This window comes from Euwallacea fornicatus, chromosome 9, assembly GCF_040115645.1.
Source record: "Euwallacea fornicatus isolate EFF26 chromosome 9, ASM4011564v1, whole genome shotgun sequence".
NCBI lineage: Eukaryota > Metazoa > Arthropoda > Insecta > Coleoptera > Curculionidae > Euwallacea > Euwallacea fornicatus.
In genome coordinates this window covers 533640-559809 of record NC_089549.1, presented here as the reverse complement: position 1 = coordinate 559809, position 26170 = coordinate 533640, and the positions used below count along the sequence as shown (strand labels likewise).

Genomic DNA, 26170 nt, shown 5'->3' with positions numbered 1-26170 from the left:
AGAACCGATTCCTCGCCTCCCCTCCTAGGGACTAGGAAGTCGTGTATATGCTCGAGAATAAAACAAACTTACCGTTTGCGCCCTGTCTGGAAAGGCAATTTCAAGAATACAAGATGGAGGGCTACGACGCGGAAGATTATCGAACACATAAACCTGGAGGAAATCAAAAGCATTAACGTTTTTGAAGAATTTATCTTGAACCGACTGAAAGAATGCGAGGAGAGTCTCGCCGTCATTCTGCAAGAGCCACTTAGATTCAGACAACAATTTTCAACAGATCTCCAGACCCTGCCAGTACAATTCAGACGCCGCTGACAGGAACCACGACGCAGGGGTAATTCTTGCTGGATGTAGCTTAGACATTCAGCGGAAATTGTAAACTACTGGTGAAGATTATTGGCGCAAGAATTCCCATGTCGCTAGCCAAACTCGTCGGATCATTCATCAACAATAATCGGACCTGTAGAATCAGACTGGACAAGCACCGCCGAGCCTGCAGAAAAATAAAACCGGAGGTAGTACTAAGCGTGGAAAGGGTGCAATTTTCTCAAAAAAGCTAATCCAAGATCGAATAAAAAGTGGTTCTCTCGCTCGACTCTGTTACCTGAGGACAAAAACTCTTGCCATGAACGGTTGTACGTGAACGTAAACTCATTCGGAAACAATTTGGAGTAGTTTCGCTGCTGAATTGCATATTAAATGTTGCAAAGAAACTTCCCCGTTAACTTTTCAATAAAATTATAAATAATAATCGTTTATGAATTATAATCTTGGTTTATTCTCCCTCATCCATTTTATTCTAAATTGGTTCATATACTTTAGCTCCTGCATACAGATATTATAGTCACAAAAAAATATAAAATTACAATCCATAATTTGAATATTCATTTAAATAAAGTGGTTTAAAGGGAACCTGCATGGAGCACATAAGCTCAACGCCATATACCCACCTCGTGAACCCCTTTTATTCACAAGGTTCTATAGGCGCAGAACGGTACGTTTAGAACGAGGGTTTACATAATCTTAACCAATTATAGCGAATATGACTTATCAACCAACTGATGACACGATTAACAGTACAAATTTCCGCCCTCGTTTTCGGAATATTGGATTCTCACAAAGCTGGCAATCTTTTCGGGAATGCCGAGCATCTTTAAATCTCTCTCCAGATCTTCGCGGTTACCCACTCCTGCAACATACCCGTTAAGTTTAGCCGCAGCAGTCGAAGTTTGCAATTGTTCTGGAGTAAGATTCAATTCCTCTACTATCCACCCGTGCTTTTGTAACCGGTATTTCTGATGGTAACTGGAAGAACCTTATAAAATTTACTCACTAAATTAACATTGAAAACCTACTCTTCCGCTGGATAAAACGGCCCTGCAGGAGCGATTTCAGTAATCAACTTCTCATTCCTCTTTCCGGCCTCAACTTTTATGTCCAGTTCGGCGATGTGTCTTTGCTCCTCTTCGTGGTAAAGTATCAGAGACATATACTGCAAGCAGATTTTTCCCTAAGATATCATACAAATTTAATATACGGGCGGATTTACTTGTCTCTTAATGACGGTGGTGACTCCGTATTCGTGGTTGTCCCAGAAGAGCTTCAGCAGGTCGCGGTAGGAAATAATTTCAGGGTCATAGTCTATTTCAATTACCTCAGTGTGATCGCCCCTTAAATTGAAAATTAGTAATAAAGAGTTATCTGCCGAAGATGCAATAATGCCTGTATCTACCATTGATAAGCACTCCCAGACTTGATATACTTATATTATTATTGACTACGCAATAGAGGTCGTTTTCAGAGGATTCAAAATTAGTTTTATAACGGTTTAATACTTATTTTCTCATTGGCAATCGTACGACTTAACATAGCAATATGTTTATGGCTGAAATCTCTGGAACTCGTAATGGCCGGGTCGCGTTGCGGCTTCACGTGGATCATCTTGCCTGGATCCTTTTTATAGTTTTATACAATTTCTTAATCCCGAAGGAATTAGCTTTAGAAACGACTTTCCCGCTTAATAATAATAATAATAATCTTAAATTACCTAATAACTGTGTTATAAAAGTTTTATGAGTGTCTAAATTATTGTTATTTAGTGGCTCTTTTATGTGGCTTAAGGTAATTAACTAAATTAGGGTCTGAGCTTTAAAACGCATATTAATTATCTCTGAAACTTTTAAGGGAAATAGGGCTATTAGAGTAGAGAAAGAGAAAATTGGAAACTACCTCGGGTTCACGTCACTGGTACCAGGTAAGGGGTCAGTGGATGTAGCACCGGATTCGGAGGTGCCCAATTCGCTAAAAAATTACACTTCGGTATAGGAACATATTTTTCCTTCAAAATATTTTCATAATTTAACTTAAATCCCCCATTAATTATTATTGTTAGCGCTGCAACAACAATGTTCTTTTGAATTGAATGCCAACGGCTTCGCAACAAGCGCCATTAATAGAGAAATGAATAACTCGATCTTGTCGCAAGAGGCTCAGAAGCCGTGCAGGAAAACTGTTTCAAAGTAGCTCGCGCAGAATATCCAAACGATCGGCTGTAGAAAAGGTCCTGCGAGGACCCAAATTTTTATTTCTAATGCATTTCTCTGTAACTTAAACTGAATTACAACGTTACTTACATGTCCTTGTAAACTGGGTTCGGCGTTGTGCCTCCGGCGTAGCCCACTCTGGTGCGCAAAACCCCTCTCTGAGCCCCAAAAAGGGCGTCGTTGGCCCAAAAACATCCCATGCCGAAAGTGGCTTTTTTGAATGGAACTTCTTGCTCTAAGCTGGGCATTTTGATTTCTTGCTGCGCGGTTACTGAAGATAAAAGCGAAATTACGAGCTTAAAAGGCCGGTACCTATGGGAAATAAGTGCTTAGAAGATTGAAAAATTTGCTCGTATAGGTCGATTTTTTTGCTCTGCAATGAGCGATTAAAATGAAAAGTTGCCTTGGAATCGAATTTTTACACTGCCACGACCCACTGACCTTAAATGATATAGTGTCAAGACTGAAACTAGACGGAGAGTTACCTCCTAGTAGAACCCGCTATCTTTATATAGTAAACGATATTGTATATTAGGAGAGAGAAAAGTTCGATTAATCTACTTATTCATCAATTAGAGGACTGCGTACACTGCTAAAAAAACCTTAAGTAATTCTATCGCAGGAAGTTAAGACGTTGACTTCGTCTTTGAATGCGTCTTTAGTGGATCTAGATTACACGAACCACGTCTATAGATTGCATTGAGATGCCTGTTACGTCTCAAGGCACTGCAAATGATGGGCATTGTATGCTATCTACTCTTGAGAAAATGCTCATCGCATGGGTTATGAATTATTCTATTACGTCACTAAGTTCAAAAAAACTCTCTTATACAATAAAAACAATAATACTTGACCACGACAAATGTCTTTCCGAGAAATAGTGAGCTATCCACCTATATGCATAATGGGTAGGCGAAATGGATCGCATAACAGCTCATTATTACAGAGATAGGGGCTATTATAGTATGTTACATATGTGATTGATATAATTATGTATTATTTATACTTATATATCTTCAATCGCTTTTATTGCCAACTTAACCAGATTTATCGTCATCAAAACTGATGTTTTTTTTTTATCTAAAGTTTCAGCATCATTAATTAGTGAGCCCCGATAATGACTCGGCAAATTTATGCTACGAGTGTTAATATAATAAGGCTTTATCTCACCATAACATAATGAAGTGATTTCAATGAAAGTTGATTGTATAAGCTTTTAAAAATACTTTCTAGCGGAGAAAACTTGCGTGTGCAAGCAATGAACTCGCACTTTTTTTACTCTGACCCTTAAATTATTATGAAAGCAATTTATTATTAAAGTGATTAATTTGTGTCAAATCAATTAAGTATCTAAGTACTTAATCGGTATTACAACAATTGAAATAATTAATTATCGTTAACGTAATTGTTTGAAAGTATTCATTATGAAGACTTAACAATAAATTTAACTGTCACACAGAGTAATCTGACAGATTTTCACTGACGTTTCTTGATGCGTCACTGATGATAATAGATGTCAAATGGAATGTCGCGGTCGATGTTATCCTTCAAGGCGCGTTGCTTTTTTCTGTTTAGGATTTACTATACGGGGTACGTTCAAAAAATAACGAGACTCAAAGATTGGGAAACAATTTTATTTATTCGACAACGTCAATTTATCCCCTGCAAAATAGTCCCCGTTAGATAACATACACTAATGCCTCCAGCCCTTCTTCCAATCTCCGAAACCCTTCTGAGACTCAAACTTCGGAATACTGTTTTAGCCCTTTCAGCGACGTGCACTTAATATCGTTTATCGCTTGGAAAGTGACGACTTTTCGAGTTATTTTTATTTTCGGTAACTAAAAGAAGTCGCAAGGGGCGGTATCTGGCGAACATGTAGCTGCGGTATCACTAGAGTATTGTTTTCGGCTGAAAAATTCACGGACGAATAATGAAGTGTGAGCGGGCGCATTGTCGTGGTGCGAAAGCCATGAATTGTTTCGCCACAGATCACGGCATTTTTTTCGATTTGTTTCACTTTCAATGTGTCTATTAATGCACACGTTGTTTGGGGACAAGTTTACCAGTACAACTGGCGAAAAGTCGCATAAACAGGATTAATACAGACCACAAAATTTCACTTTATTTTTCAACGGACCTCGTACGCTTAGTTTAGGGCTACTCAAGTTTTGTAATGGAATTATTGTGAAATACTTATGACCCTCACGTCTTCTGTTCTCACGTTTTCCAGCGCTGCGCGCTTGGAAACCTAAACCCAACGTTCGGGTCATAATAATGTACTTCGCAATCTTACTATTCATTCATTGACACCGCTCCAGCAAAGATAATGTATATATATATATATGTATATGTATATCAGTTGATAAGTACTCCATTAGACCGACCTATGCCATGTACCACCAATCTTCGTACGCACAACAGCGACCGCACACTGAATTTTATTTACTTGCGTCTCGGCTATTATTATGAATTAGATAATGTTTAAATTACGAGGAAATTATATACATATAGAATTTACCGTTTGAGAGGGGTGCCCATTGGATAACCCATCCGAAAGGTATATCTCGCAGGATATATAAATTCCACTGCTTCAGACCTGCTAAAATCGCCACACTTGCAATCAACACTAACCCACTGAAGCACCAAAAATACCTCAAAAAAGCCATTATTTTTGAAGGCAGCCAAGTTCATGCACTATAGTATCAAAGTCTTTGACCAATCATTATGGTTTTATCGCTCACTGCAATTTATCACAATAAGTAAGAATGTCGCGTGTTGGGCCACTGTCATTAATTTATTTCGCTTAAATAAATCCATCGTGATCACAAAATCATCTTATTGGCAGTAGCAGACACCTATCGTAGATTTACACGTACATTCAACCAGTCATTTCCTATAAACTTGCCTGGTTTGGATCACGTCGATTTTTACCATCTGCTGAAATGTCGGTTTGGGTGTCTGGTACCTACTTTCGATCTTGTACCGGACGCAGACCCACCACTGACCTTGACCGTAAGGTCCAATGGTAATTTGTCTGTTTTATTATGTAATTTACTTTGTTAAATAGTATTTTTGACTTATTTAATTGGAATTTATTAATTGTATTATATGCCTAAATTACGACAAATTAGATAAGGTTCTTACCTCCGAAAAGGGTGAATAATACTCACTGTGTACAACTCACTGACGCGGTAAAGAGGCTCCAGGACTGCCTGTAACGAACTATCTTAAAACTTGGACTTGAAAATCATTACTCTCTCTCTGACAAGTTGAACTTGATCCACATTTAACACGCTCTAGATAATTTTTGTTGGAACGAAGTTATACCTTACTTAAGAGTTTTAAATAATCATATTCGACTACACCATTTAATAATTACACCATAAGTTATTACCCACCATGTGAAAATCTCAAAATTGTGATCCAATTGCTTTCTTAGCCGTAATACCCCATATAAAGCCCTTTATGCTGCTAAAGAAAAAAATGAATTAATTTGAAATCGTTCTTCTAAGAGTGCAACGTGGAAGCCTTAAGGATCTCAAAGATTCTGAACGATAACCTGAAGGCTATCGCCAAAGGCGTCTTAATTAAGTCCAAAGTCGAAATAAATAGACGAACAGATTAGAAATTCGTATATTTCCAAAAATAGCGAAATCTGTGGGCGTAGTACATCTTTGTAAATCGCAAAATATGTCTAAAATTACAGCAATTCTAACCATTCTGATTTGATTTTTACATTTAAATTTGGAATTTTAATTATTACAAAGGCACAACAAATCACTTTACCCAAATGAAAATGAACCCCTACTGTTAACTCTTCCCAATACCTAATTAATAATACTCCTATTTTTTAACAGTAGCAACCATGCAGTTTTTCCAGTCGATCGCGTATTGCATATTTCAGCCGGTAATTGCACTGAATTTGCAACGGAAGCGACGTTTGCCATTTATAGGCCCTTTAATCGATTACTTTTCAGGCAAAATAATTAAACACAAACATTTTATTTCAGACAACATCATATAAAATAAAATCATTGCTTCGCCTTCTTCTGCACAGGTTCGCCTGTATCCATATTTTCCTCCTCGTCCGATTCCACTATGATTGTATCGTTAATATCCATCGTCACAATATTCTCTACTATCATCAGAGCTTTTCCGTGCCGCCGACCTAAGGCGTTCAAAGTTACCTTCCTAGAAGGAGTTAATTTTATTTTACCATCCTTCCAAGTTCCACCAGTACATCATACCTGGGACAATATAATACTGAGTTTTTTGATTGCAATTCGCTTAATCCAAATAAAAAACCTAGGCTAATAATGTCATAAGGACCTCGGATAAAATTAGGGCTTGTAGCTCCACTAGAGAAAATTATATTGCAAGATTTCCCATATGTATGATACAGATGTGATAAACTGATTAAATTTTTTCTTTTAGTGGAGTTTTGTATGGCAGGAGCGTAGGTTAACTCAAAGTGAAATCCTTTTTCAATTAATTGGGAGTACATTCTAAAATAGTAGAGCCCGTATAAAACACCTTTAAAACGCTAACTTTAAACACTCTTACTTTCTGTTTAACTTTAAATTCAATTTATTCTGCGGATCGTAGCTTAAAATATCCGCCTCTAAATTACTACAAACAAAAGCTAAAGCTTGCATTGTAGTTGGAATAACAGCGATTAAATCATACTTCTTAAAATTGCTACATTTTAAAAACCTTTGTAAACTATCCTGCCTTGAAAATATTAATGTGAGTCTATTTAAAAAAGTAACGTTTTTGGCTAGGTTTCTCAATTCATCAAGATTAAAAGGGGCAGGCACACACTCAACAACCTCACGAGGTTCTCCTTTCTTTTTTTTCTTCTTTGATTCAGTGGTTGAGTATGCATCTACGTCCACATCTTGATTTACAGCTATAGTTCTGAAACCTTAAACCGAATTTAAAAAAATTATTTTCGTAAAATCAGTGGGGTTACCTAAATTTACAAGATTTTCAATTGTAAGGTCGCGATAGGGGCTGCTAAAGCAAAATTCTGACACGTTCAGGTCGTAGAATCCTGTTTGGGAGCATTTTAACATTTTGCTCGAAAGATTTTTTTTCTAGGATTACTAAAGAACAAAAAAAAACTACTCGTGTATTTTTAATTTAAATTAGGTCATTCTTAAACACAAGACTGAGTCTAAATAAAACAAAATATCCAGAACCTCACATCTTCCTATTTGCCATTTTGTCAAACTTGTTAGAATAAGGGGTTTTCCCGCACAATCTACTCCCATAGCTCTGAATCTGAAGTAGAGAATGTAAATTTAATTTCGTGAGTGGGGAAATAAACATTTAAAATACTTTTCACTATTTATCGCAATTCTTTAATAAGTAACTACAAATATTCAGGTGAATTCTATCTTCTTACTCAATATGTGAAGAACTAAGGGTAAGTACCTATTGTACTTTCCTGAACAATTACGGGAACATTTACTTCTCCCAAAGGTTGAGATTCGGCGGACGTAGCATATGTCTATTACTGTCTGTTCTATGAGAACTACGAAGACAGCTAATGAGACGCGATGGTTTCCTTGTGGTTTCACGGAAGAGTTATTTTTCGCCCGTTTTACACCAAAACATTCGAACATCTGAGTATAAGGTCATTGATCATTGATTTTCCGAAGAAAATCGGGATATTTTGCAGTGAGTGGCGAATTTTCCTGAAAGTCTTGGAAAATTCGGCTTTAACTGAATCCCGGGAAGTGGTAAAAGTGCTTCACCATCGGCCAATAGAACTGCGAAATCATGAGCTTTCTCTTGTAAGTATGAGTCACATTAAATGCCCGTGAAAAAGTGGAAAAATCAGTCAGAAAAACTGACTATTTTTAGTGCGCTTCCTAATTATCATATAGCCGAAAATAAGTCCCTACTTAATCAAATTTATTCGAGTGGAATCTCTATAATTCCCTATTGATTATTGCTGTTCTGTGGAAAGTGTGTTAAGTGGAGTGAAACCAACTTAAGTTACATAGAAGATGCCGAGTTCAACCTTCCTTGTTATTATATAAACTCACGGAGTAACAGACCCATCATGAGTGATGAGGACGATGACGACTTGTCTAGGTTCATTTTTCTTGCTTTAATATTGGTTCTATTAATCTCTTGCAAGAGTTCAACAAAGTTCCAAGCTAAATTAAATCATTTGAGGCCCTACAAGACAAGTACTTTCAGAGAGACCTCTCCTTTGCCATTTCTCATAGTGAAAAACCTCTATGTGTGAGCTAAACACAAAGTCAAATTCCTACAAATCTTATACCAAGTGTACTAAACAAGTGGTAAAGGAAGTTTTTTGGCTGTGTTTACATTATTAAACTTGATGTGATTACCAGTTCGGTCAAAAATTACAATTTATGAATTTTATATTGGACACCCTGTGTATTTTCTAGTAATTAGATTCTAAACAACATTTTTCAAAGTTCTCTCTATGGAAAAATGAATAAATAAAAATATGCAGGGTATTCAATTTAAATTGTGCAAGTTAGAATCAATTTTGGTTAAACTAGAAGTTACATTAATTTGATCATGATAATAGATAACATGGTTTTACATGATAAGCATGCTCTAAAAATTTCATTTCAGAAAAATAATTAAGAAAAAACCTATAGATATGAATCACTTCCTTGGGACACACAGTATAAAAACACTGTCAGACTTTTCAAGAGAAATATCAACAAGATCATATCAGTATAGGCCTACACAAGTAGCTCTTACAAAATAAATTCTTTTTTTACAGTGGGAGTCGTTCGTCGAAAACTTTCAAGCCAAAAAAGAACATTCCAGAGGGAACTCACCAATATGAACTAATGAAGCATGCAGCAGCCACTTTGGGATCTGGTAATCTGAGGCTTGCAGTTATGTTGCCAGAGGGAGAAGATCTTAATGAATGGGTTGCAGTTAACAGTAAGTTGATATTTATTCCTGTTTGGTATATGGCAGATATACTGGTTTTAAAGCTAAATCTTTCATCAAAAACAGCATCTAATGATTTGAAGAAAGTTGATCCTTTTTTTGTGATTTGTTTTATCCTTTGTCATCATTTCGATTACAGTTTCCTCTCCTGTTTTCCTTTCAGCCGTCGATTTTTTCAATCAAATTAACATGTTATATGGTACGATAACCGAGTTTTGTACTGAGGACAGTTGTCCCATAATGTCGGCAGGACCGAAATATGAGTACCACTGGGCAGATGGGCATACAGTTAAGAAACCAATTAAATGTTCTGCACCTAAATATATCGATTATTTAATGACGTGGGTCCAGGACCAATTAGACGACGAGGCTCTGTTTCCTTCAAAGATTGGTGAGTGCTAGATCTTAAGCTATCAAAGTGGCATTTCAAAACTGCTGCGTAGCAGTGACATTATTGCCTTTTTGAATTTGTTTTCGTACCGTGTTGAATATTTGTTTAATATGACTATGTTTTATGATTGATTTAAACCAATCTCCCGTTCTAGTTCTAAAAACTTCCCCGGATTCCATTTTTTCACCCCCCCCCCTCATATTTCATTTCTTCCTTGGCTTTTGTTCCGACGTTGAGATGGCGAGTGTTTTTAGGTGTGCCTTTCCCCAAAAACTTCCAATCAATAGCGAAAACGATCCTGAAACGGCTCTTCCGAGTCTACGCGCACATCTACCATCAACATTTCAGCGAAGTGGTTCAATTGGGTGAGGAGGCCCACTTAAACACCTCATTTAAACACTTCATTTATTTCGTGCAAGAGTTCAGTCTCATAGAACGACGGGAACTTGCCCCTTTACAGGAACTTATCGATAAATTGACAGCGAAAGAGCAACGATAAAAATCGACAAGTGTGCATTTTAATTTTTAATTAATTTTTCTGGTTAAACGCTTCTTTTCCTCGTTATTTCGAAGCATAAACAGAGGGTATGGATTGGTAGAAAGACGAGATTGAGTTGCTATTTACGGTACGAAGATTTTGACATAAAATTGATTAAGTGCAAACCATTTTATTTTATTGAAATGTCCGTGATTTACTTGTTTGAAAACAAAGCCGTCGTAAAGTTCGTGTCGAAGAGATACAATATTAAGATGATCCAAAATTACCGGTGGAAGATTTAACTATCAAAGGTCTATGCCTGTATCAGGACTGATAGTTTCATCAGTGATTTGAAGAGTTCGTTTGAAAGTCTCATGGATTACCCTATGCAGGTTGATGTTTCTGGTGTTATACGTATTTCTAAGGTTAAATTATCATTAGCTTAAATTAATAATACGATGTTTCCTTCTTTATACCATTTGTCCGTATGTGACAATTTTTTTTGAACAAGCATATGATGACTTATGGAATTTATAGCATAATCGTGCTTCGTACTTTAGATAGGGTGTTATACAGGGTGTTACCTATTTGGTCCCGTAGTTAGGGGTTTAACGTTTCTCTTTTTCACTAACCAAAGCAGATTTGTTTCCTTATGAATGATTTCCAAGAGTTTCGTTCTTAGTCGAAATTAACGTCATTAGGTTATTAGATTCAGGGCCAATAAGTTTATGTCGAAAACACATCTCTTCGCGTCTGAGATGACGGAGGAATCGGAGGAATATAAAAATAATGTAACTGGTAGGAGTAGAGATTGAAATAACTGACCACGGACGATCACCAGAAAGCTGGGCGGATAGTAAATCGGCCATTTTTGAAAGAGCACGAGCGATTGTGACGCTCTGTGTAGAGGTGTCCGAACGACCTGCCATCAAAATGACCTAAAATTTCTGTCTATATAGGACGCTCGGATCGTCAATTCTTACGTGCGTTCTTCCGGGAAAAGGTGTGTTCAAATAACCGAAATATAACACTGAGATCGTCATAAAACTAAGTGTGCACAAACCCATGTAGAAAAACAGCGTGAAAACATAACAAAATTCTGTAATATATGCAGCTAATTCTAATTAATTTTTATACAGAGAAACGCGCATTATTCTAATCATGACTCGCTACTGTTACAGTATTTTTTTATTTTAACCTTTAGACTTTAACAACGTCAGTCAGAACACGAAATTCCATTATTTTTCTCTACTTTATGGTGGTATTTATTGATATTTCAATATAATCTAGTGACGTTATGTTAATAAATCGAGCTTGAAGATATGACAAATAGTCCACGCGATATTGACATAATAAGCAAATGCACCGAACGGTTGTAAGAATGTAGAGTTATTGTAGTGATAATAATAAATTAGAAATGTCTAATGTATTTTCATACCTTTTTCATAACAAAGACCAAATATTTTTTGACGCGAATCATCTCGATACATACATATTATAGCTTTCTTCGCAGTGGGAATTGGGCGAACAAAGCTATTATTATTATTATTATTATTGTAAACATTTCGTTTTAGTAAATTAGTCGGATATACTAATCTTATTATGATATTCTCAAACCACAAATATATAGTTTGTATGGAGTACAGTTGTACTTTTGCAGTTATTACTGTACGGCTAGTGTCTAAGCTACAATAGTGATATATAATTTTTTACGATTGAAGGGTAAACAGACAGGTTTCCCGGATCCTTTTAGTTGAATATTTGTTTAATTTTTGTTAGGGTTTAGCAAGTTTTGCCTATGCAAAGCCACGAAAATTTTGCTGTTATGATTTGTACATATTTTATTAAAGTCTTTTTAGAAGCAAACTAGTACGTTTTTTTGTGGAACGGTATCTTGAAAACCCTTTCCACTCATTTTAATTTTGTCGGGTCAAGATTCTTAAAGAGAAAAAGTGCGTCGGATGCTGGTAAAAACTGAATTCAAGAAATAACTATTTGTGATGCAGTAGACGGAAGAGGATATTGCTTGAAATGACAAGAGCAGGGACCTGAACCGCAGCAATGAAGAAGCATACCTCCATTCAGCAGTCGTCGAACACAGTTCTCTTCATCACTTCCAAATTATTATGAACGTAGAAAAACCAAAGAAACCTAAACCTAAATGGGAAAACAGAATTGATAGCCGATTGCCCGAATTTAACCTGAACCACGTCCTTAAATAATGGAAACTTCCACGTGCTTAAACTCAACAAACCTTGTAGTACATTACTTTTAATAAATGGATAAAAAAACTTAATAAAATATTGTTTTTATTGGAAATGCTTGTACATAAATAATTTTACAACTAGATTTTTAACAGTACTAAATAAAGATAATACAAAGAAAATATAAACGAATCGCGTTTTAAGCAACAATATAAAATATAAAATAAATCAGTGCAAGAAAAACGTATATTAACTATTGAGTGCGAATACAAAGCTATGAAAAAAATACTATCAAATGATAACCAATACTTCGAAAAGTAATACTTCAATAAGGGCCAATTTATACCGTAGACGGTGACCTTATGAGAAAGGCAAAGTTACCATTAAGGTAGTAATTTGTATAGACTACTATAAAATTCCCATGGAATTTATCTTCTTGATGAGCTCACTGGAGAATAATTTGGCCCCAAATTAATCGGAATGTATATTACGGTTGTCCGGAAATAAATCAGTCGTAGAGAACAGTCTCATTTAAGACATGACGAATAAGTACCAGAAGTTTTACTAACCTAAATGATTTTAGAAAACTATCGAAAAACACCAATAAGGCACCTGCTACAACGTTGAAAATTGCCATCTCACACGAAAACACCGTTTTTCATGTCAGACACAATCCTCCAAAGACATAAGAAGGGGATTCACGTACTCGAAGCCCTCGAATTCTGACTGGTCAATTTTCTCGATGACACGCGGATCGTCTGGCGTCAAATGGACCGGCTCGTCAGTAAATTCGGGAGGGAAATTTGCCAAATCTCGGTCCGAATCGAGTCGGGGTTTGTAAGGGGGCGGAACTTGTTTTTGCTCCAGCAGATCCCAATCAATGCTTTTGAAAAATTGATGCCCTGAGGGGGTAGTTTTGATCAGGAAACCGGACAGAATTATTTGGTCGATTTTACACAAATCACGAAATATTGAATATCCCTTTTGGACTGTTCAATAAGGAGAAACTTAATTCTCGTTCAATTGCTTACCTGTAATTTCAATGAAGGATTCGGTACTGTGACATCCCAATCTGTCTGCAGGATTTTTGTTCAAGAAACCCTTTAGAACATTGGCGGCTTTAACGCTTAGAGATCTGTAACCGATGGTTGCAAAATAAATACATACAAACCCCTTTCTCATCTTACCTTGGAATACGAATAGTTTTCTCTAAAATCACCTGGAACAAATAATCCTCAGTATTCTGATCTGGATTCTCTGAGGCCCCTGCAATATCAAATGGGGATCTCCCAGCTAACATTTCATACAAAAGAACTCCCAAAGCCCACCAATCAACTGAAAAACCATATTCTTCCCCTCTGAGAATTTCTGGTGCAATATAATTTGGCGTTCCACAAAAAGTGGATGTGGTATCACCAGGCCGAATACCCTCTTTGCACATTCCATAGTCCGTAAGTTTGATGTGACCCTCGTGATCAAGCAACACATTGTCCAGTTTTAAATCTCTATAAATGATACCTTTGCAATGTAAAAAGTTTAGGGCTAATGATATTTCGGCGGCATAGAAGCGGGCATGTTCTTCTGGAAGTTTCCTTTGTCTCTGCATGTGGAACATCAAATCTCCACCTCTAACAAATTCTATTACAAAGAACAGTCTTGAAGGAGTTTGGAAGCAAGAATGGAGGCCCACAAGGAAGGGATGATTTGAGGCCGTTTCAAACACATGTTTTTCTGTTTGGACCCAATCAATATCCTCATCATCTGTGACTAAAGCTTTTTTGATTACCTTCATGGCATAAATTCTTCGAGTTTTCTTTAGTTCCACCATTAAAACTTTAGCATATGAGCCACGTCCTATAACCCTAATCAGCTCAAAATCATTCAATGAGTACTGCCTTTGAGAACCTGGTTCTAATTCCTCTAAAGGCCTATTGGGATCTTCGACAGGCACAGCCTCCCCAGTGACATCTGGTGGTGCTTCGACATACTCTCTATCTAGTATCGAGTCCTGACTACTTCTCACAGTTTGAGAGACTTCACCTTGGAAATCACCATTGTTTTCTGCAGCACTGCCCTCACGAGCAAGAGTATCTCGCCCATGGTAAAGGGTGCAGGGAATGTTAACAGCTTTATGACACTTTTTGTGCACAAGCAGCTTGCACTGGATGCACTTAAAGCCCTGCCGTCCGAGACCCCAAATCCGCACGTTGCACAAGGCACAAAAAGCTCTTCTATTGAATCTTTTGGCTTGGAATATATGCCCATTTACTCTGTATAATTTTCTCCATCTTCGGGCACCTCTCCGATAAATTGACCTATCCTCACCGTGGCACGGCATTCCCGGTTGAGCAGGTGCACTTGGGAAGACGTGGATAGTCAGTTCAGAGTCTTTATTGACCTCATATAATCTAATAGCCTCATCCAGCTCCAATTGTGTGGAAATAGTGCAAGGGTCACCCTCTTCATCAACCCATTTCATGGTGAATATTTGTTCTTGGGAAAACCTGCATATTTCCCGGATTTCGTGGCACAGCTCGTCTAGTGTTATGGTACAATTTATGTAAATTATTAAAATTTCGCCGCTGTAGGCGATTTTTGCCCTGATTTCATTGTTGTTCTCTTCTACTAGTTGGGTGGGCATGTTTTCACAATATGGGAAAAACACTAAGCAAATGCCACAAACGATCCCTTAATAGATGTTTAATGGGGGGGTGACTCACAGCTGCTCTGGTTTAGTTATAAATCATTAGAATAAAAATTTTGAAAAAACTAATGTGTGATAAACAAAGATTTGTTCTTGTGTCAGAATTTGACAATCAGATGTTTAAGATATATGTCATTGTCGTTCATTAATCAGAACTGACTTGTACACTTTTAAAACTTTTGGATTGTTCTGTAGTGTAGACAATGTAGACTAACATTGAATTTCCAACTGATAAACTTTTCAATGAATAGATACATTTTACTATGCGTGTATTCTTTTATATACTAATTAACGAATATGTAGAATAAGCAGTACGTTTTGTTAAAAAAAAAAAAAACACTGAGTCCTAACCATAAACTTTAATAGTATAATATTAGTTATCTGTACAGATCAATATTCAATATCGAACGGGGCACCACAAGCCAGTGTGCTCGTCTCTTCTAAAATAATGGGGTCTGTTATCTCGGAAAACTGTTATTGCCGGAAACTGATTGTCTTGGATGTACTTCAGAGCTGCTCGAATCTAAAATCACAATAAGTCAATCAAATTTTGGAAAAAAAACCTAGAGATAACTTCCAAAGAAACTCTCATTTTAACTTTTCCATGGAAATCATCTTCCAGATAAGGTTCCCGGTAAATCTGATCAATTATTGAGCTTCAGGTACGAACCTGCATGACAAAATGTGGAGGCTGAACTTCAGGAGACGTGGACAGTTGCTGCAATATAAACTCATCGGTCTGCTCCAACCATAAATCGACACCTCTTAAAGGTTCGTAATTGAAAGGGCCGATTCTTAGGAGACCAAGAGCGCAGTCGTATATGTCTAAAACCTGACGAGGTCGGATGTAAAACAATGATTCGCAATACGTAGGAGAAAGGCTGCTTTTACCTGAGGAATTCCCGTCAGATGACGAGCCAACCGTAGAGGTTGATCTGGCCCTTTATCTGGAAAAGTGGCCGGAAATATCTCCCCAGTTTTCGTATTAATGCCGATTCCATAGACTATGGGCCAGGGAATTCCTCCTCTCATGTGGGTGTTCAGCTCACCCAAACAAGCCAACGTAAGGTCGATCTCGACTGGATGCTTGTGGAAGGAACCTTTTGGGACAAAAATTTACTCCCTTAATTTGAAAATAGGGATTGTCTTACTCATAACAGAGAAGAAAATATCTTCAGAATAGCTGTGAGCATCGGTAAAACCGCCAACCAATTGCAGTTCGATGCGTCCCTCGGGGTAACCCAAGGCCAGTTCTTGCACCCTCTGGATCATAGTGCAGACCGCTTCGTCGATTCCGGACCCGTCCAAATGGGCCATGGCCACAGCCCCGGAACCTTTAATTAGGGGATTAATATGTTAATTTAAAACTTTATTCGCATCGAAAACTTACCGGAATGTCTTACTACCACGATTAAGCAGGTGGTGACGTCGTCGGAGCCCAGGATGGTGACGTTTTCTGCAAATCAAACAAAAAGGCTTAGAAGCAGGAGAATTTTTCGGTTTATGCCGCATGCCGTGCGTATTTTTAGAAATTTGCCACCTCGCTCGTATGGAGGGGGAAGAGAAAGAATGAAAAAAGTTCTTCCCCCGGATCGACAATATGGTAGGGGTGGCAACCGCTTGGGTATTGAGAAAGGCCATCCCTCCAACATGGGTCAAGTGACATATCATTTCAAAGGTCTCCGAATTCTCTAAAGGACCGAGCTAAAATATTGATATTTTTTATTTAAAATGAGTTGAAAAAATAGGTCATTCCGTGAAATTATCGAAAAGAGAACGAACAAGAGAGGCGACTATGTATCAACTTGCGAGATAATTTTTCATTACTTTTTTATTATTATTTATCGCAGTATGTAATAACATATTTTATTGTTGGAAACCGTATCAATTCTAATAAAACAGCGTTATTGAGAAATAATCAAAACAGTACAGTTATTGTTTGTGTAAAAATGGTTTATTTTTTGGAAGAAAGTTGAAAATAATTTTCTTTGCACGGAGCGCAACAACGGCCAAGATTTCCAATCAGAATAATCCTGGCAAGAATTCAAGTCGCCAGCATGGTAAGAGTTTGGTCGATAAACTCACAAAAACTAGATCGGTGTTCCATGTGAGTCAGGCAAAACGCGATGATCCCCAAATTAAAGTACTGAAGCCTTAAGGCTGTTTGCGGCAGAACACACCTTTTTATAAAAGATTTCTTCAGTAATTGGGTCATCTAACAACTAAGTTCGTAAGATGTTGAAGACGCACGAGTTTCATCCTTAGAAGCTCCAAGTCCACCAGCAACTTGTAGAAGATAATCCTAATAGGAGAACCAGATTTTGTGAAGAAAAGAACTGTCATGTTGATGAAACTACCACTTTAATCAAGAATATTCGCTCCGGTGACGAAAGTTTCTTTTTGGAAGAGGAAGTTAACCGACAGAACTGTCGTTTTTGGCATGATACTACCCCCCATCAGTTTCTGGAACGACCATGAAAACTTAATATCTGGGCAGGAATTTTTGAGAGTCCAATAATCGGACTTTAACGTTCATTGATGTCAATTTAAACGGACAACACTGTTGACTTGGTTCAGAATTTAATCAATGCCTTAATCGCCGACTCTCTGGAGAATCAGTTGGACGGTAAAGGACGCCCAATGTTGGATGAGGATTTGTTACATTTTCAACAGGATGGTTGTGTGCAAGAAGTAACGTTCCTGGAAAAATGGTACCATCGAGTGGGCAGTTAGATCTCCTGACCTTACACCGCTAGACTCTTTCCCTCGGGGGTGTCTCAAAAGTATGGTTTACACGGCTCCTGTACGGGATCTTCCAACGTTACTTGAAAGAATTGTAGAAATTTGCCGTAAGCTTCCACAACAGATGTTTGAAGATGTGCGACGAGAGTTTGAAGACCGTTTGTGTTATTACTTGGAGAATACTTTCGGACGTCTCTCGAAAAATTAAGAATTATGAAACAATTTGAATGAAAATACCAACGTTTTGGTACGGTTTTTTAGAGAATTGGAGGTCTTTAACGTGATGCGTGATTGGCCCATGTGTCCCATTTTGAAAACACGAAGGGGTTGCCGCCCCTGCGACATTGCCGATCGGGGGTGAGAACTTTTTTTAACTTCAGTTTGCACTCCTAGAAACCTGGCATAGTTTCAATACGAATGTGCAGTGTCCATTTTGAATACACTTCATTTGTGAATTTTTTTATAAAAATCGTTTGAAAAGGTTCATTAGAGTGAACAGAATTTGATCAAGCCTCGCCCAGATAATTCTTTTGGCACTTGCCACACGCGGTTTTAGTGACGAGACCCATTGTCCATGTCGAAGGACACTTTCGCTTTGTGATTTTTCGCGAAAATTCGGCGAAAAGACACTCGGGACGAAGAGAAATTAGTCAAAATTAAGGTGAATAGCGCTTTTGGTGTTCGCGACGTGCGTCCTTAATGTGAAGCTCCTGTGCCCTTTTTAATGGACACCTCCCTCTTGTAAATTTCCTCAAAAATGCACCGATCGCGACTGCCAAAACTCGACAATCCCGTCCCGAATTTCGGGGGTCAGATTTGGCCGAGCGTTCGCCCTCAAGATCGTTTAATAATATTGACCCAACAAATGGGCAAAAATGCTTCAATTTTGCGCCCATGCCCAATACGCGACATGCACGTAGTTTTGCATGGTGCGCTACACTGAATGCAATACCTATGCAGTGGAGTACAGACATTATCATTCATTAACTTGGAAATAAATAAGTCTTACTGTCATGAGGTACTGTAGCAGCCAGCTCTCTCTGCAGCACGTAAAGTAATCCAACGGGACCAATAACCTTATTGGGTACGACCAACAATTGCGCTGCGGTTTCTCGGTACACGGGATGATTCAAGTAGAGAGCCCTGCTATCTGGAGGACAATCTTCCTGCAAAACTCCATTTAATACCAGGACCATGATAGTTCGATCTGAAAATAAGAGCAATTTGTTTGAATCCCTCGCCATGATTTGATTAATCGTTTTCACACGATGGTCAATCAAAATCTAAATTAGAAAATCCAAGAAAGCCGACCTGACAATGTGCCTGAAAGCTCTCAGCTCTCTCTTGACTAGTTTATTTATACGTTCGTTACCTATAAACATCTCTATACAAAAGACGATAAGCATCGGTTTTATGTGGTCGATTATCTGCTTTTGGATATCTCGAGCACGATTTCGAATTTTAAATTTGATCCGGTGAAGTCCTGCTCAAATTGAGATTGGGCCTCAACGCCATCAGACAACGATTTCAATTAACGATGCATTATTAATGTAGTCCGCGGCGATACAGATCTATTATGTAAATTCCTGTTTTGTCCAACAAAAGACTCCGAATAGTAACTAAAAACTGAATAGAATGTGCCTTTATCGACACAATCGGGTATTATTTCGAAAATCGTTTAAATATTCATGCGGTTTGGTTTTGCTGTTCGCATACTCGGAATAAATTAGCATAATGTTTATAGGCCTCGATGCGCGTATGATAAGGACGATTTTTATGTTTCCTTCGTAAAAATCAATTTTTCAGTAACCACGACCATTAAATCATACGACATTAGACGGAGTAAAGCGTGCGATTATCCACGAGTAAAATGAGTACCGTCCTCACGCTGCGTGGTCTATTCGGTTGATTATGCAGGAGCGATTAATCACAAGCGTCCCTGCTCAAATGGTAGTTGGTTAATGCATTGAAACACGTTCGAAGTACTGGCAAGCAGAGCAAAGAGTTACTTATCCACGAGAGAACGGTTCAAGGTGAATGAGTTGTGGACGCATACGCGATGAGTGAGGTTTCCTCATCGCAGCTGCATGTAAATAAATTTTACTCACGCGTGTGAAATGCGACGGTGATTTATGACCAATTACGGGCCGATAACAAACAAGGCACACCACCAAACCCGTGCATAATGACGGTTTTCTGTCAGCAGTTCTACTCACGGAGAGTTATCGTTTTTTTTTTTTTTTGAGGATATTTCGACTTTGCTCCCGCGATTATAAGAGACCGACGCTTAACGCGCAAATTAGCGCTACTGGCTGGTAATTACAGATTACAATATTCATAACAGCACTATAATTGACGAAAACAAGCGTCATATAATAGCCGTTTTATCTCTATCAATTTTAACAACAATAAGAGAGAAAAAAAACGCTACGATTTTGGAAAAATGTCCGCGGAAAGCCGCGTGTCACTAGGACTTACCTGCCGGAAACACTGATTAATCACTAATGCATTAAGTACCACTTGGGGACCTTTCGGTAGGGGGGATTTAACCACTTGAGAGATTATTGCAGGGCAAGTGAACAAAGTGCGGTGGGTGCTCTATGGTAATGTAGCTGCTGAATGCGGAGTCGGACAAGAACTAAACGCGTCCGCTAACCGTCGGATTACCAGCCGGAGGTGTAGGAGTAATGATATCGGAATCAAAACAGCTGGTGGTAAATTACAGGCCACTGGGTTGGTTAGAACTGTCGTGGAGGTTTGGCCTGTTTGTCAAGATCAGGCCCTTTGAACGAGTACGATCTACCGCGGTGATAAGATCGGATAACTCGAGATAAATTACTGTAAGAGATATTTGGTGTAAGAAATGCCGTTTCTGAAACTAAAATCTCATAGTTCTCTAATGCCCCATTGGGGCCGCTTGCATGTACTTACTGACGAGCCATCGCTAATCGCCGCAATATGTTCTAAGTTTTAGGTAAATGCCCCCTGCCTCCTCTTTTACGCTCCTCGTGCTCATCCCGGAGGAGAAAACTCTGACGATAAATCGAAGGAGCGGCATATATATTTATGGCTTGAAATGTTAAATCAAAACAGTCGTACTGTAATACATAATGCCGGGGCGTTTATCAGCTTTTATCCAATATGTGGAATGACCCCAGATTGAAAAGGTTAGTTTGATTTATTAGATCTGTCTCTTCGTTATCTCATAATTTCCTTTTAAAAATTAATCGTTTTCCTTGAAGATATCGCTCTCTGGGCGAAGCTACATAAAAAAAAAAAATAAGATTCTCAAACGTCTCAGCTCGTTCGTAATGGAGGACGTGGAGTGTTGCGATATCGACGATAAGTTTTAGCATTTCCATCGGTCCGTACCGTGTCGTCGATTCAGTGCGGAAATTCATTTTTAAAATGAAGTAAAAATCAATATTTCGGCCATAACGGACCGCAGGGGGCTTCACTGTTGCCGCGACGACTGGATAAGCGGAAAGGGCGAAAGTCTTTTTGCCAAATGGCGAACGCGCCCGCTCGGCAATTTGATCGCGTCGAACTTAGAAATTTCAGTTTTTCCGCCGTCGCGCGCGCCCCCCACCAGAGTTAAGCACGGAAAGGGGAAGAAAAGCCCTTTCCAATATTGCGAGTAACGATTGTAATTCGGCTTTAATTAATCGTCAAATCGAACAACTTTCGTCTAATTTCACTGACATCGCAACAGGTCACGGTTCCAAAGGCACCGACAGCGACATGTGCGGACACATTTGGAGCGTCGCGCAAGCCGCTCTAGAGGTGTCAAACTCTAATTCGGTTAGTTTCACCGTTGATCATGAGTAAATCTTGTCAAACTGACGAACGTCTGCGAAGGGGGCCTCGTTTGTGGTCGAAATTAAGATGGCACCACCATCGAGTCTCAGTTCGGGCGGCAGATGGAGCGCCGGGCGCTGCGTCATTGACCAACAATGGCCGAATAACAATTCCCGTATGGGGCAGTTTCCGTTTCAACTATCGGAAATCGGCAATTTCCATTATTTTAGTGCGTGAACAGGCAAATAACCTCCAGTTTTATCGTCGTCATATTTTATTTGCCATCTTTGGCCAGGTGTGAAAGCTCCCGATACTCAATAGCTCCGGGCAATCCCTTGAGACGCTTTGAGATATCGTCCTTCTGAATGGGCACTCATTATTTTTCGACAATTCGGACTACAGGCGAGACGGTCCTTATTTAGGGTAACAAATCGAGACACGGGATTTTAGATGATGGATCTTTGAGGCTTCGGCAAACTTGGCAATTTAATCCATCGATCGTTTTCGTTATTTGGTGAAGTATTAATCGGAAAAATTCACCGTAAATTGACGGTCGTACAGTTGTGGTCCGATAGCGTTGAAATATGTCATGCGGGCTTGAAGAACCTATGGAACCCAGAACAGGAACTAATTACGGGTACGGAAAATTGGTTATTAAAACGTCCAGCGAACGATGAGCTAGGAGGATCCAGCAGCGAAGATCGTGGCCGATATTTTTACGCTTCAAGTTACGGTACATGCTGGCCGTATACATTTTCAACGGGCAGTACTGCGGAACGCTGAAAAATACCACCATGCAACCTCGTTTTCCTTGGCGAAATCCATTTACTCGGTTTGAGTGATTGATGGCGGAGGAACTTACGGAATTTCCAATAAATTAAAATACGATGCATTTAGTACCATTTCTCCGAAATCTTGCGAGATTCGGTTCAACTGATCAAAAGTGCTGTTCGCCGTTAATCAAATCATCAGTCTTGAATTAGTCGCTAACGGTGGAAAATTTCGCATTTTTCTTTTCTCGAATTGACCGTTTTTCAATTAGCACCGTCAATCGCGTTCGCCATTGTCAAGAACTTCGGTAAGTCGATCGGAGAAACTCTGCCTGTGGATTAAGGTATCGCGCAATACAACTCTGAATATCGCGGCTATTGTTGGCCTACGGGATGTTCCAAACAACTGTCGCCGACTCCCAATTTCGGCAATGCGAAGAACAAAAATGAAACTTTGACAAAGGTATTTTTCGTCTCTGTTTGTTAAGTTAATATTTCAAAACGGTTCGCGAAATATCGAGAAAAACGTCAAAATTCCTGAAGAGTATCTCTCTTCCTTTAGCCGATGTCGTTTTTCGTGAAAACCTTGCGAGATCGACACTTTTGTCGCCCCTTATTGACAAATACCGTTTAGCATCCGATAACATGCGATAAGTCAAAGAAGTGTGACGTGCTGAGGAATAACACCCAGTCCATCGACAATATTACGTTATTAATGGCAAAAGTTACCGATTGCAGACTTGAACCATTTTCAAAGCTGTTCAGGACCAAATATACTTTTGGAAAGGCAATTTTCACCTGTTGTCACATGCGTTTTTGAAATTTTTCACTCGAACTCTGGCGTTATTCGGTCAAATTTTGAAACCAGCGAGCTGCCCAACACCGGGCCTCGATTTTAGCATTTCCGCGGATTTTATCCCCTTAATAAAGTTGTCAGGACTTTGATTTATTGGCCCTAGAAATGTCCATTTGTTCATAGTCTTCGCTGTGCTTGGCCTGAAAATAAATACAAAGCAGTCAAAGGACGTCCATCATAGATGGTAATCTCCTTTCTGAGCATTCTGAGCGTCAAGTGCTTATTACAGAGGTCCACCTCGGCCCTAAATGGTGTTGGCGCAATTTAGCAAACGACGTTAAAATTTATGGCACAGTTAGGTATGTTTAGCGGCTTTCAACAGACGGACTTCGGGCTAATGCCCACCTTCGGTTTTCTATAAATAATCGGTAATATAAGCTGATAAGTAAACGGAAAGAGTCCGTTTAAGTTTGCGAAAATCACGACTCGGTCCGGGCGTGATGTTTTTACACGGAAATGCCGAGGACTAACTGTACCATGGCGGCTGATTACACCAATTAAAGACCGTCGACACGCGGCGGAATGCACCCACGAAATTGATTATTCCGATCTAATCGCGTATTATCTGACCGGACCGTACCTGAGACGAGGGATAATGATAATTATTCTCTCAACGGTCTATTTTTTTTGTCGCGACGATCTAATGCAAAATCGAGATTATTCGCGCTTCGCCCTGTAACTTCATTAAGTTAGCGACTTCGCACGGACCGAGTTGCGAAAAATGCGAAAAAAAAATGTCGCAGGTGCTCGATATCGATTTCGTCGACGATGCACCAATTTGGACGAAAATTGCAAATGTGGCGATTTTTTTTGTTTGTTTTTTTTTTTTTTTTTAATTCAATTTTGCGGTTTTTCCCATTGCAGATGCGACAGTGCGTCCGACGCGACCAGAAACCATCGAGTTTTCTTTAAAACGCACGAACCAACGCATCCCCTTTTAAACGGTTAGAAATCGACCGAATCTCCAAAAGTGCTGGTTTTCCAAAAATGTTCTACAAAACCGCTGCAGGTTCGGCCACAATGTCCAGGAGCGGAAATCGACCGCAGTCTCTTTGTGGATCGGCGCCATTTTATTATTATCACGTAGCCGCCCCTTTTTAGTGATGGTTGCTAATGTCTATATGTGTAAATAAATAAATTTTTACGGTGCGAATAATCCCATATTTCACACGTTATAGAAAATAAATTTGCAGCTCCCCACTTGGGTACCTGCTTCCTTCCGGAATTCGCACTTCCTGTAAATTGTTGTATTGTGAGTCGGAGGGGCTTTCGCATAGTTCGCGCTGTTCCGATGCACTTAATCGGCACCGGGGCATGTAGAAAACGTACAATTCGTCTGAAGTTATTCCACATTTCACCGGACGACCCCGTGTCGTTTATTTGAACGTTTGCAGTTGACTTTCGCACCGAAAGGCGTTATACAGTTAAAACAACCTAAAGCAATAATTTCCGCATAAACCAAACTGTACACTACAGGATGAATCGATTCCTATCAAATCGAATAAATTCGAGCTGAAAGGTGTTATTTACCCTCCATAAAATGATCAGGGATTAAACTGATAAATGGCCGGTTGGCTGACCAAGAAAATTAATATTCCTAGCTTTGCCAGAGGAGTCTTAGGTAATGGCTCTCCTGATTGATGCAAGGAAACGTATCGGGACGAGGGCGATTTTAACCACGAATCGGTTAAGATTATCATCTTGGGGAGAAGAGGAAAAAGGAATAGCTCCAGCAAAAAGCACCATTAGGCTTGTGTCTTAGAAGAAAGTTGGTAGTTGCTTCGATACGCATAATTGGGATTTAGATAACAATTACTCTTCCACGTTTATTTCATGTCGCTAATAATTTATCTATGAAGCCATCCTCGAGGCGGATTCATATAAGACAAAGACGGACCTCGGAAGAAATTCTTCGCAGTGCGGATCGGCAATTTATTAAAAGACACGCGGCTTTGCGCTTCGCACATTAATAACCATTGGAAATATCTAAAAGAATTTTTTAATTTTTCAAAGATTCCAGCATCCATTTGTTTCCATCAGGTCGTTAACTCGATGGTTTATGATCTATGGATATGGCTTTCTGGTTTATTTTATATTCTCGAGTCGGGACTATATGATGGTAATGGGTATGGGAACGGCGAGAGCGGACGTCATGCCCAGGTTTAATTGGTCGCTTATTGAAAGTACAATTTTACTTACTCATCCCAATTAATAAATATGTAGGTATTTGTCTTGTGAATTATAAGGATTTTATGTTTGCTGACGTATGAATTTGCTCGTTCTAAAGGCATATATTCATAGGCTAAATGTGGTACGTCACTGTCCTTATACGGGTATAAAGAAAATATTTGTCAAATAAAAAGAAATTACAGCGACGTCGAATGATTTTTTCGTGAGTCAACAATTAATTTGTTCGCAACAACGAATGGAAAAAAAACAATAATAGGACTGTTCATATTGGTTTGAAGATGTTCATTAAGATACTCGAAGGCGTTTTTGAAGAGCAATGAAAACCACCTTCGTCACTAGAAACGTCCGCAACCGCAGGATATTATATAGCTAAATCACGAATATGGGAATTTTCTCGCTAACTACAAATCTATACCCGCAACAAACTGCTTTCTTTATGGATCTAGTGAATGTACTGATTTTTAAATAATTATTATTTCCAATAAAAAATTGAAGTCAATTTAAGGAAAATGTCCTGACGTGGTGCCCTCTAGATGTTGTTGC

The 26170-nt window shown here is 38.8% G+C and overlaps 5 protein-coding genes and 1 long non-coding RNA gene across 11 annotated transcripts; 2 read left to right on the top strand and 4 right to left on the bottom strand.

Annotated features, from left to right (window-relative positions):
* Positions 1-754: 754 nt before the first annotated feature.
* Positions 755-5849, bottom strand: MsrA (methionine sulphoxide reductase A). 4 transcript variants are annotated; one of them, XM_066285849.1, is made up of 6 exons: positions 5691-5849; positions 2634-2814; positions 2230-2301; positions 1550-1670; positions 1356-1492; positions 755-1305 (listed from the first exon to the last, which is right to left on the bottom strand). In XM_066285849.1, exons 2-6 carry the CDS (start codon positions 2789-2791, stop codon positions 1071-1073), a joined length of 723 nt encoding a protein of 240 aa, XP_066141946.1. In that variant the 5' UTR covers positions 2792-2814; positions 5691-5849; the 3' UTR covers positions 755-1070. The 4 variants fall into 4 exon arrangements, with proteins under 4 accessions (XP_066141946.1, XP_066141947.1, XP_066141944.1 ...); XM_066285850.1 differs by having other exon boundaries at positions 5717-5835; XM_066285847.1 differs by lacking the exon at positions 5691-5849 and adding an exon at positions 5065-5629.
* A 680-nt stretch (positions 5850-6529) lies between these two features.
* Rpp30 (ribonuclease P protein subunit Rpp30) lies at positions 6530-7758 on the bottom strand. Of its 2 annotated transcripts, XM_066285852.1 has the most exons (5): positions 7519-7758; positions 7233-7470; positions 7110-7175; positions 6794-7051; positions 6530-6737 (listed from the first exon to the last, which is right to left on the bottom strand). In XM_066285852.1, the coding sequence occupies exons 1-5, from the start codon at positions 7619-7621 to the stop codon at positions 6578-6580; spliced, it is 825 nt and encodes a 274-aa protein (XP_066141949.1). In that variant the 5' UTR covers positions 7622-7758; the 3' UTR covers positions 6530-6577. The 2 variants fall into 2 exon arrangements, with proteins under 2 accessions (XP_066141949.1, XP_066141948.1); XM_066285851.1 differs by having other exon boundaries at positions 7110-7470; positions 7519-7757.
* A 339-nt stretch (positions 7759-8097) lies between these two features.
* Positions 8098-12229, top strand: mats (MOB kinase activator-like 1). Of its 2 annotated transcripts, none has more exons than XM_066286214.1 (4): positions 8098-8344; positions 9319-9485; positions 9658-9885; positions 10140-12229. In XM_066286214.1, exons 1-4 carry the CDS (start codon positions 8331-8333, stop codon positions 10382-10384), a joined length of 654 nt encoding a protein of 217 aa, XP_066142311.1. In that variant the 5' UTR covers positions 8098-8330; the 3' UTR covers positions 10385-12229. The 2 variants fall into 2 exon arrangements, with proteins under 2 accessions (XP_066142311.1, XP_066142310.1); XM_066286213.1 differs by lacking the exon at positions 8098-8344 and adding an exon at positions 8364-8648.
* A 426-nt stretch (positions 12230-12655) lies between these two features.
* On the bottom strand, positions 12656-15368 carry LOC136341335 (atypical protein kinase C-like). Its single transcript, XM_066286212.1, has 3 exons — positions 13755-15368; positions 13599-13702; positions 12656-13469 (listed from the first exon to the last, which is right to left on the bottom strand). Exons 1-3 carry the CDS (start codon positions 15206-15208, stop codon positions 13231-13233), a joined length of 1797 nt encoding a protein of 598 aa, XP_066142309.1. The 5' UTR covers positions 15209-15368; the 3' UTR covers positions 12656-13230.
* Positions 15369-15615: 247 nt separating this feature from the next.
* On the bottom strand, positions 15616-19591 carry Ntan1 (N-terminal amidohydrolase 1). Its single transcript, XM_066286211.1, has 7 exons — positions 19386-19591; positions 19023-19220; positions 16662-16727; positions 16423-16605; positions 16163-16371; positions 15942-16103; positions 15616-15794 (listed from the first exon to the last, which is right to left on the bottom strand). Exons 1-7 carry the CDS (start codon positions 19417-19419, stop codon positions 15669-15671), a joined length of 978 nt encoding a protein of 325 aa, XP_066142308.1. The 5' UTR covers positions 19420-19591; the 3' UTR covers positions 15616-15668.
* Positions 19592-20454: 863 nt separating this feature from the next.
* On the top strand, positions 20455-24593 carry LOC136341334 (uncharacterized). The gene is made up of 2 exons (XR_010732493.1): positions 20455-21180; positions 24302-24593. It is a non-coding gene; the product is annotated as an uncharacterized lncRNA (long non-coding RNA).
* Positions 24594-26170: the final 1577 nt, after the last annotated feature.

Coding starts and splice junctions, on each gene's coding strand:
- MsrA (XM_066285847.1), bottom strand. CDS start 5,212: ATGGCTTTTTTGAGGTATTTTTGGTGCTTCAGTGGGTTAGTGTTGATT. Junction 2,815..5,064: donor ATGGGCACCCCTCTCAAACG/GTAAATTCTATA, acceptor TTTTATCTTCAG/TAACCGCGCAGCAAGAAATC. Junction 1,671..2,229: donor ACCAGTGACGTGAACCCGAG/GTAGTTTCCAAT, acceptor TTTCAATTTAAG/GGGCGATCACACTGAGGTAA.
- Rpp30 (XM_066285851.1), bottom strand. CDS start 7,621: ATGTTAAAATGCTCCCAAACAGGATTCTACGACCTGAACGTGTCAGAA. Junction 7,471..7,518: donor TGAAAATCTTGTAAATTTAG/GTAACCCCACTG, acceptor ATTCGGTTTAAG/GTTTCAGAACTATAGCTGTA. Junction 7,052..7,109: donor AATTTAAAGTTAAACAGAAA/GTAAGAGTGTTT, acceptor CTACTATTTTAG/AATGTACTCCCAATTAATTG.
- mats (XM_066286213.1), top strand. CDS start 8,617: ATGAGTGATGAGGACGATGACGACTTGTCTAG. Junction 8,649..9,318: donor GACGATGACGACTTGTCTAG/GTTCATTTTTCT, acceptor CTTTTTTTACAG/TGGGAGTCGTTCGTCGAAAA. Junction 9,486..9,657: donor TGAATGGGTTGCAGTTAACA/GTAAGTTGATAT, acceptor TTTTCCTTTCAG/CCGTCGATTTTTTCAATCAA.
- LOC136341335 (XM_066286212.1), bottom strand. CDS start 15,208: ATGCCCACCCAACTAGTAGAAGAGAACAACAATGAAATCAGGGCAAAA. Junction 13,703..13,754: donor AAAACTATTCGTATTCCAAG/GTAAGATGAGAA, acceptor CATCGGTTACAG/ATCTCTAAGCGTTAAAGCCG. Junction 13,470..13,598: donor ATCCTTCATTGAAATTACAG/GTAAGCAATTGA, acceptor CTACCCCCTCAG/GGCATCAATTTTTCAAAAGC.
- Ntan1 (XM_066286211.1), bottom strand. CDS start 19,419: ATGCTTATCGTCTTTTGTATAGAGATGTTTATAG. Junction 19,221..19,385: donor TTGTATAGAGATGTTTATAG/GTAACGAACGTA, acceptor TCTTATTTTCAG/ATCGAACTATCATGGTCCTG. Junction 16,372..16,422: donor TATTTTCTTCTCTGTTATGA/GTAAGACAATCC, acceptor TTGTCCCAAAAG/GTTCCTTCCACAAGCATCCA.